This window comes from Gossypium arboreum, chromosome 9 (genome assembly GCF_025698485.1).
Source record: "Gossypium arboreum isolate Shixiya-1 chromosome 9, ASM2569848v2, whole genome shotgun sequence".
NCBI lineage: Eukaryota > Viridiplantae > Streptophyta > Magnoliopsida > Malvales > Malvaceae > Gossypium > Gossypium arboreum.
In genome coordinates, this window is record NC_069078.1 from 4870902 (window position 1) to 4880997 (window position 10096).

At 30.1% G+C, this 10096-nt stretch overlaps 1 protein-coding gene across 1 annotated transcript; it reads right to left on the reverse strand.

Moving 5' to 3' along the window:
- Nucleotides 1-245: 245 nt before the first annotated feature.
- Nucleotides 246-6755, reverse strand: LOC108459273 (wall-associated receptor kinase-like 6). Its single transcript, XM_053019248.1, has 4 exons — nt 5901-6755; nt 3591-4343; nt 1872-2036; nt 246-1590 (listed from the first exon to the last, which is right to left on the reverse strand). The coding sequence occupies exons 1-4, from the start codon at nt 6592-6594 to the stop codon at nt 389-391; spliced, it is 2814 nt and encodes a 937-aa protein (XP_052875208.1). The 5' UTR covers nt 6595-6755; the 3' UTR covers nt 246-388.
- Nucleotides 6756-10096: the final 3341 nt, after the last annotated feature.

Below are 10096 nucleotides of genomic sequence, written 5' to 3' on the forward strand. Positions count from 1 at the left end.
AATCTGAAAAAGAATGTGATCAATCAGAGGGGTTCCGACAGGAGTTGAAATTGAAGGTTCGAGAGTTGTTGATAGAGTAGTAATGGCGTCAGAGAAAAATGGCGATAAGGGTATCTTCAGATATATGAAGAGGAAGAAGTTCAACAAAAGAAGGATGAAGAAGAGCAAAACGAGATGTGGATAATTAGGGTTACCTTTCTTAGCAAAAGGAAAAAAAAAAAAAAAACATATCCAGAACTCTGAACTTGTATAATAAATACCTTCAAGAGGTCAAATAGCATTGAGTGAAACAAGTATGAATTCTTGGGCAACCACAAGACCACCAATGTGACAAATAGAGAAGCTAAAGGCTATCAATCAAGAGAAATAGTTTCAGAGGTGTTGGAAACTAGAAAGATGAATTTAATGGAAAAGTTTCACTGTTGGTTGTAATTGTCCTAGACTTTGAACAACTAGGATTGGTCTCCCATGAATGGATTATGTCATCTATTTCATATTCTTCATCACCATGGTCTTCAATAACATTTCCACCTGAAGCTTTAATTAAGTCTAGCTCCATTGCTACTTGTTTCATGGTGGGTCTTTTCTTTCCATTAAGATTCAAGCATCTTTTTGCTAGAAGAGCCACAACTATAATCTCCTGCTCTGGACCAACCTTTACTACCATTGGATCGAGAATGTTAAATAAGGAATTCTCCTGCATTGAATGCAAAAAATAAGATACCAAGCTCCTCACTGGCTCTGATTGTTCTGCAGAAATGGGTTTTTGTCCTGTTAAAAGCTCAATAAGAACAACTCCAAAGCTATAAACATCACTCTTCTCCGTAAATTGACTTGATCGAAAATATTCCGGATCCATGTATCCAAAAGTTCCTTGCACCCGAGTGGTTAGATGTGTTTGTTCAAGTGCAACTGATCTTGAAGTTCCAAAATCTGATACTTTTGCCCTATATTTATCATCCAAAAGTATGTTACTAGATTTGATGTCTCGATGATAAATAGGAGCAGAAGCAGCTGAATGCAAATAGAACAAGGCATTGGCAATTTCAATCGCAATTCGTAAACGCATTTCCCATGTCAATGGTAATTCTTCATTTTGGTTATGAATGAGATCGTATAATGTACCATTTGGGATGAACTCATACACCAATAGAGGAACTTCAGCTTCTAAACAACACCCTAATAGCTTAACGACATTCCTGTGATTAATTTGAGATAAAATTATCACCTCGTTAATGAACTGTTCAGCCTTCTTTTCATCAAATTTCTTTCCTTCCACCATTTTGGATTTCTTAATAGCCACAATGCTTCCATCTATTAGCATTCCTTTATAAACAGTCCCTTGGCCTCCTTGACCAAGGATTCGATTATCATTATAATGATTGGTTGCCTTTTCCATCTCTTTTGAAGTAAACAACTTAATTTTTTCAACATTACCTTCATTGCTAGACAAATGTTGTTGCAGTAACAAACCTCCATTCCTTTTGAAGTATTTCTGCTTCAGCATGATTTTTTGTTTTCTTTTGAGGACTTTGTACATACTCCATGTTGCGAGTAGTAGAAATAGTGTCCCAATACTAGTGCTGCAACCTATGTAGATATAAGAAACATAGTTAAAAGGTAAATTTGAAAAATAAAGTACATGTTAAAAAACCATGAAAATGTTTCGATAAAGTTTTATTCATATTTGATAGCCCAATGAACAATGAATATGAACCTTATTGCACCATCCATTGTTTTGATATTGAACTTTTACAAATTTAATGATAAATAACTATTACTGCATCACACATTCAAAACTAAATATATAATTACTTAAACTAACATAATTCAATAACCATAATGATTCCACTTTAAAAACAAATACTCACCTACAATAATACTTGTCAAGCTATGCTTATTTTGAGTCTGTCGTTCGCAACGAAATCCCGTACTATTGAATTGATAACGAGGAGGGCAAGAATTTGAGGAGCAATATTTACTAGGAGTATTCAAACAAAGCATGTGGCAATACTTATAATTCTCACATTTCCCATCTGTCATTTATGAATTGAATAAAAAAAAGGTTATAATCATATAATTCGTTAAAGTATTTGAGAGGTCCTTATACTATACGGATTTAGTTAAATTAGTTTTTATATTATTAATTAAATAGATCAATTTAATTTCTTTACCATTAAAAAGAATCAAATAAGTTTAAATTATAACAACGTTAACATTTTTAAAAAAATCTTGAAATTTATTTTTTTCAATTTTTGTTCAATTTCAAACAACATATTTCATTTACAAACTATAAAAACTTTAAAATAATTAACTATATTAAAAAGTAAATAAATTTTTAAATAGTAAATGTTAAATATATTCCATTCAGCCTTATTTATTTATTTTAATAGTAAAAGGATTAATTTAATTAAGTCTGCAGTGAGACTCTCATGTACGCATACATTCATATAATTCAATAGATATTAATTTAGTAATGCAAGCCAAAATAGAAGTTATTTTGATATCTAATTTCATTTTCCTTTTGTTCGTTCAAATTATGCTTACGAGTATTCTAGCAATATGTACACAGACCCATTATTTAGTTGATTGAGATTTAGTTGAATTAGCATTACTCTTAATTATTGTAACATTAAAAACATAAAACAAATAAGTATAGTAGTTTTGCTTAAGAGGAAGGATAATTTTTAATATATATATATTGACGGTTAATATTTTGACAATTCAACTGTTGAATTTAATATTTTATTAATATAGATCGTGTATGTCAAATTTGATGTAAATTAAAATTTTCCAACTTTTTGTTTTATGTAAATAAAATTCAGTCTATAAATATATTGAGTATTGTAGATCAATATGATAGAGATATCGATAGGTTCGAAAATTTACATGCATGACAAATACAATTATATCGAGAAACTCAACGGTTGGATTGTTAAAATATTAATTGTATAAAAAGATATGAAAGATTGTAAAATTGAAGTTGTTTTTAAAAAATTATGTAACAATTTATTTATTAAAAATGATATAAAAATAGGAGTTTGATTGAAATGGTAAAGTTAAGATATTAGCTATCATGGTGCCTTTGTTCAAATTTCATTACACTTACTTTTCTAGATTTTACATAAAGTATAAAATGACAAAAATACTCTCATAATAATATTTGTTTTTGTATAAGAGTAATGGATTTTCATAGTTTCTCAATCGAGTTGAGACTCAATTGATGGGTAACACTAACTCAATTAACCTTTTAAAGAATAGTACTATTTTAAGGCACACCCATGATGTGAGTGAAAAACATTATGTAATAAGCATATTGAATTAAAGCTTATATAAGAATCAAATGAATCCTTGATTGAAATGATAAAGTTAAATTTTAAAATTTATTGTGTGAAAGATTCAAATGTCACCATGTTAGATTCATTATGAATTTTATATAAAATACATATATAAAAAATAGAATACACTTAAAATGATATAACTTAATTTGTATATAAAAATATTTTAATAATTTTTCGATTGAAATATACCTATAAGCAAAGATAATATAGATATAAAAAAAAGTTCCCTAAAAAAACATTAATTCGTACCTTGGCATGAACTCGAATAACCGTAATCATTGCTGTAGCATATACATAGATGCTTAGGGCTCAACCTCGACCAACAATATTCACCATCGGATGTACAATAAGTGTCCGAGCTATCATTCAAATGGCACTCTCCAAATATTGGTGTGCCCCATTGCAGTCGTGTTGGAACATACGCCCTATTACTTATATCAAACTTCAGATCATAGTCATAAGAAATCATGGAAGCAAACCCGCATGATCTTTTTCTCCTATAATCACTACTACTCATGTTTACGTAGAAAGAATTGAGACCCTGAGGAATATTAACAAGACAACCATCAATAGAGGAAGTCTCGTTATTAATCCTACAACTTGGTTGCAAACATCCTCCTATAAGATTATATGTTCCTTTGTCGAAAATAGTAACCAAATTACCGCAACCTGAAGACCAAAAATTGTTGTAGTAATTTGAGTAGTAAAAGCGGGTGCCTGTTAAGTTGAGACTCATCCCATTATAATGATTTTTGCGACAGTTAAAGTGAATTATTGGATGGTTGATTGTGACAGTGCCGTGCCAAAAATCAAAGTTCAATATTTTTAGATTCGTGCCACTTATGTTTAAGAAAGGCCCTTTTTTTCCATTGGTGGTTTTGTCGCAAATTACTTTAAACCAGTCTTTGGGATCATCTTGGCCCTTCACTGTAAAGGGGTAGTGAAAAGTAACATTCCCACATGACTCTACCTTGTAGGTGTAGAAGTTGGTAGATACGCATCCTGCGGGCTTAGCAAAAAGGAAGTAAATTGCAAAATCTACTAAATTTATGTACATCCAATGTTTGTGGGAAATAAAAGCAATGTGTTATTCAAAATATATATATATAATTATCTAAAAAGAAGTTACATATGAAAAGTGTTACTCTTAACTAAATTTTTAATTAAGTTTATGTGTTATTTGTCACATTAAATTCAATAAAGATTATCTTATTATCAATATAAATCTTATGGTTGAATTTGATGCCATACAATATTTCTAATTAAAAATAGGTTTAAGGGTGTAAAAGCCCTCAAACTTTTTAAAAAAAGTAATTAAGCTTTTACTTTTTTTTTACTCAATTAGATACTTGAACTATCAAAATACATCAAAATGTCCTTTAACCATTAAAGTTAATCGCCCTAATTTTGTTTCAATTAAAGCCATCACGTGTCACAACCATGGCGTGTTATGTGACAAAAATGATAAAAATAAAAGTTAATTAAAGATATAAAATTATTAAATTTTAATAAAAATATTTAAAAGTTAGAAAAAGTTAAAAAATTATAAAAATTGTACAATTTTATAAAAATTATAAAAAAATTATAAAATATATAGAAAATAGAAAAATTATAAAATTTTATAAAGTCGTAAGAAAATTATAAAATGTAATGAAATATAAAATTTAAAAAAGATAATGAAAATTATTGTATCTTGATTTTATAGCATTAAATTTTAATAGTTTTTATTTCTTTTATTGATATTTATTTTTTTATCATTTTTGCCACATGTCACGCCATGTTGTAACACATCATAGTTTTAACTGAAAAAAAAGAAAAAATTGGAGGTTATTAACTTTAACGGTCAACGATTAAAGTTAACTGTCAAAAGGCCTTTCTGATCCATTTTGACATTTTAAAAACTTAATTACTTTTCTTGAAAAAGTTTTAAATACTTTTTACACCTTTAAACTTTAAAAATACCTCCTTTTCCTAAAAAATAAATAAATTCCGAAGATATTTACTGCTGGATTTTTTTACACCATCCTCTTTTTACATAATAATATTATAAATATTAAATTCTTATAGTAGTGTATAATTGAACTTATGATTTCAAATTTTTTATGGAACTAACTAATGATTCAAATTTTAAAATAAATGAACTTCATTTAAAACAAATTTGTGTAGAATGGAAACATAATAAAAAGTACTAAAAAAATAAAAATGGATAAAACGAGCATGAAGCCAGCGGTGTCCTTCGTCGAACAAATTAGTAAACTACACCTTTCTGCCCCTCTCAAAAGAAATAATAATTTAATATAAACACTTTAACCCTTCAATAAATATATAATTACATTTTAACTCCTCTAATAATTTAATTTAATTTAATTTAATCTCATTTAAGTATAAATTCAAGTTTTTGGAATACAAAAATTTTAGGTATAAATTTTTGAAAGCCAAAAGTATTAATATACAAAATGAATGATCCTAAACACTGACCTTAAACAATTAGCAAAATCATCATTATATTAGCTGAATTAAAAGAAGAAAAATGAAAGCCAAGCAATTGAAGTGACTGACCTCCCTCACCGCAATAGCTGGAATTCCAGTTGAGCACCGCAGGAACATGCGTGGTTCCATTATTGATGCCACTGGGCAATGGGTAAGCACTACGGAAAGAGTACTGGCTAAAGATGAAAGCAGATGCGCATCTTTTGCTGTCACGATACATGGCTGTCATGTTTACGGTATAGGAAGTGAGATTTGCAGTAATTTGCGTAAAGCAGCCAGATTCAGAAGCACCATCGTCACAACTTGATTGAATGCAGCCTCCAAGTGAATCAGATTCGTTACTTAAAATAGTAGCCAAATTTCCGCAACCTACTGACCCGAAATAATTCATATCACTTGAGAAGAAAAATGGAGTGCCTGAGAGATTGACCCTCACACTATCCTCGTTTATACGATCACAATTAATGTAAGTAACTGGATAGCTGATGAGAATGGCGTTTGAATATGAGGCTTTTCCAAGTACCTCCAGAACGATGCCATTTACGTTTATGAATGGCTTTACCCCATTGAGGGTTGGGTTGCAAGTCACTCTAAACCAAGGATTAGTATAGCAGGTTCTATGGATCCCAAAAGGGGATGGAATTGTAATATTTCCACAAACTTCTTCTCCACAGGCAGGTTCTTGAGATTCTGCTGCTTGTAATACTGGGCACAACAGGAAGAGGAGTAGGAGGATGGAGTAAAGTGGTAAGTGAAAACCCATTTGCGTTGTTATTTTGTTTGAGGGAAATGAATGAAGATTTAAAGAAACAAAGGATGTTTGAGTGAGAAGCAAATGAAAAGTATTTGCTCACACCTTCCTTGAAGTTCCAGTATAAGTGCATTTGATTTGAGATTAATTCATTAATTTAATTATATTACCAAGTGGATGAAAGAAGTGATAAAAAAAACTTAATTTAAACTGTCATCAAATGAAGATATATGTGATTAAAATCAATTTTAATTAATTTTGTACTTTATTTTTATATAGATATATTTATATTAATTATTAAGTTTATACAATCCTAGTTGTCTATAAAGCTAGAAGGGAGGAGATAACAAAGGGTGAGCACTATCCTTAATGAGTAATAGCAAATTGGTGATTGTTTTTTTACAACAACTTGAGAATAAATTCCGAGGAATGTCACTTTTGATGCTGGTCCTATGATTAGAGGTTTCATATTTTTATTTATAGCCATTCAACATACATAGTATCATAAGTCTAAGAATTATTTATGTTACTCATATATATGGGTATTTTTAGACATTTAAGTGAAATACTAAATAAAACTCTCAAGTCAAGTTATATTTTATAATTTTTTCAATTTTTTAATAATCGTTAATATTTTTTTATATTTTTTATAAGCTTGAGTAAATTTTACATTTTTTAAAATATTTTTAATAATTTGACATGTCACATCAACATGCTTTCACATGGCATACCATATGCCAACTTGTCATGACTTCCATAAATCATGTAAATTTCCGAGTCATAATCTTTTGTGGAATGGAAAAATATATCAACAAAATAATCGAAAAGGCTTTGGGCAACAATTAAATCAACATCTTTAAATTGTTATACCAAATTAAAGAGGGAATGGTCTTTGTCTTAAATTAAACCTCTGAAATTATCATAATTTCATAAATTTTGTTTGCAATTGTTTGGAAATAAAAACAAGAAGGTGATTGGCTCATCTTGTTTTTGGTGAGAAAGTAAAATAGCAGCCAACATGCATGCATTTGTTTTGTGGAAATTAAATTAAAACCAAGGAGGTATCATTATCAAGAAATATGGACCATAAGAAGATTCATTCCTTTTATTATATATTATTCATACTAACAAAATAGAAATTTCCATGAAAAAGTAAGTTCCATGACATCCACTGAAGCAATGACAACAATTGGCCCCTATAACAATTGCAAAAACACCTTGACTCCTCTAGAAATCCATCAGTTTGGAAACTAGAACGTTTATGCTACAACCAGATAAACATTTTAGAAATATCTGCTCTCCAAAGTCATCTTTGTTCATCTTCAATTTCGTCCTTGTATAAACAAAACTCCAACATATAGAAAAAGAAATGATAACCCTTGAAATCCTTAATATCCAAATCATATTTATGCATAAGAAATTTGCATAGGAGACGAGAAAATGCAATCTGAACTTAATGGGCAATTTCGTCACAGTCAAGCTAAAGTTTAACAATTTAGGATCTTTTATCTATATGGTGTTCCACTTTTATGTATATTTCCCGGTTTTTCAATATGAATTCGGTTCAAAGAAAAGGAAATTACTTTAAATTTGTATAATTAATTTGGATTCAAAAATATTTTTTGATAATTTGGTATGCCACATTAGTATACGTTCACATAACTTCTTATGAATCTCACATACATATTATATGTCAATTTCTCATGAATTTCGTAAACCATGTTAACAATTAATATTGTTCTGTAAAAATAGAACGTCGATTATGACAATATATAGTAAAGAAAAGAGAAATAAAAAAAATAAAGCACACAAATTTTTACGTGGAAACTCTTTCAAGAAAAAACTACGGGCAGAGGAGAAGAAAATTCACTATGTCGAATTCGAATAATTACAAGAGGAATAGACTATGTCTATTTATAGGCTTGTAAAACCATATTCTAATAGGAGTGTAGTAAGGTTGAAATACCTTATTCTAATCAATATCAAATAGATGGAGTTTAATAAAGTTTAAAAAACCTTATTCTAGAATAAAATAAAAGAAGTGTAGTTCTATATGGATTTTACTTTTATTTTATTTTACCATTGTACTTTATTTAAATAACAATTCGGGTCACTCAATTCTAACAATCTCCACATTGACATGAATTTTCAATGAACAAGTTCTTTATTGCGAACTCTCAATGAACAAGTTCTCCACCTCTTCCATAAAACCCCTTAAGGGTTTAACTTCAACAATGAACACCAACCAAGTCTAAACAATGCTCAAACTTGGTTATAGGAAGTGACTTAGTCATCATATCTGCAGGATTTTCATGAGTACTAATTTTGCTCACAACAATATCACCACGAGCAATAATTTCATGAACAAAATGATACCAAACATCATTGTGTTTTGTTCTCTCATGAAACATTTGATCTTTTGTAAGGAAGATGGCACTCTGACTGTCACTAAATATTGTATTGATTTGAAGGTCTTTATTGAGTTCACTAAAGAGTCCCTTCAACCAAATAACTTCTTTACGAGACAGTAATCGCCATGTACTCAACTTCAATGGTAGACAAAGCGACAGTAGTTTGCAAAGTGGCTTTCCAACTAATTGCACAACCTCCGATTGTAAAGACATAACCTGTGAGAGATCTTCTATCAAGGTCTCTAGCAAAATCAGCATCAACATACCCAATGACTCCATCTCTAGTTCTTCCAAACTGTAAGCAAACATCAGTAGTACCTCGTAAGTATCTTAAAATCCATTGAATTGCTTTCCAATGTTCTTTACCTAGATTTGCCATGTATCTACTAACTGCATTGACTGCATATGATAAATCTGGACATGAACAAAGCATAGTATACATGAGAGATCTCACTGCACTAGAGTATGAAACATTTGACATGTACTCAATCTCATCATCTGATTGTGGAGACAAAGCTGATGAAAGTTGGAAATGGGCTGTTAAAGGAGTACTAACAGGCTTAGCACTCTGTATATAGAACCTGCAAAGAACTTTTTCAATGTACCCTTTCTGACTTAGGTACAATTTACTTACTTTTCTATCTCTGAGAATCTCCATACCAAGTATCTTCTTTGCTGGTCCCAAATCTTTCATCTCAAATTCTTCACTTAGTTGGGCTTTGACCTTCTTATCTCATCAACATAAAGGAGTAGATACACAAAAGAACCATCACTATTTTTCTTAAAGTAAACACAACAATCAAAACTACTTCTTTTGAAATCATGAGAAGTCATAAAGGAATCAAACCTCTTGTACCACTGTCTTGGTGACTATTTCAAACCGTAAAAGGGACTTTCTCAACAAGCAAACATAGTCCTTTTTTTCTGATACTATAAAACCCTCTGGTTGTTGCATGTAAACATCCTTCTCAAGTTCTCCATGCAAAAATGCAATTTTTACATCTAACTACTCAAGCTCCAAATCATGCACGGCCACAATACCAAGCAAAGCTCAAATCGACCTATGCTTCACAATTGGGGAGAACACATCTGTGAAGTCCACT

Bases quoted from the DNA above. Each gene is read 5' to 3' on its own strand.
- LOC108459273 (XM_053019248.1), bottom strand. From the start codon at position 6,594: ATGGGTTTTCACTTACCACTTTACTCCATCCTCCTACTCCTCTTCCTG. The intron at 4,344-5,900 runs GTCAGTCACTTC...CTAAGCCCGCAG, and splicing joins CAGCTATTGCGGTGAGGGAG to GATGCGTATCTACCAACTTC. The intron at 1,591-1,871 runs GTGAGTATTTGT...ATATCTACATAG, and splicing joins CTTGACAAGTATTATTGTAG to GTTGCAGCACTAGTATTGGG.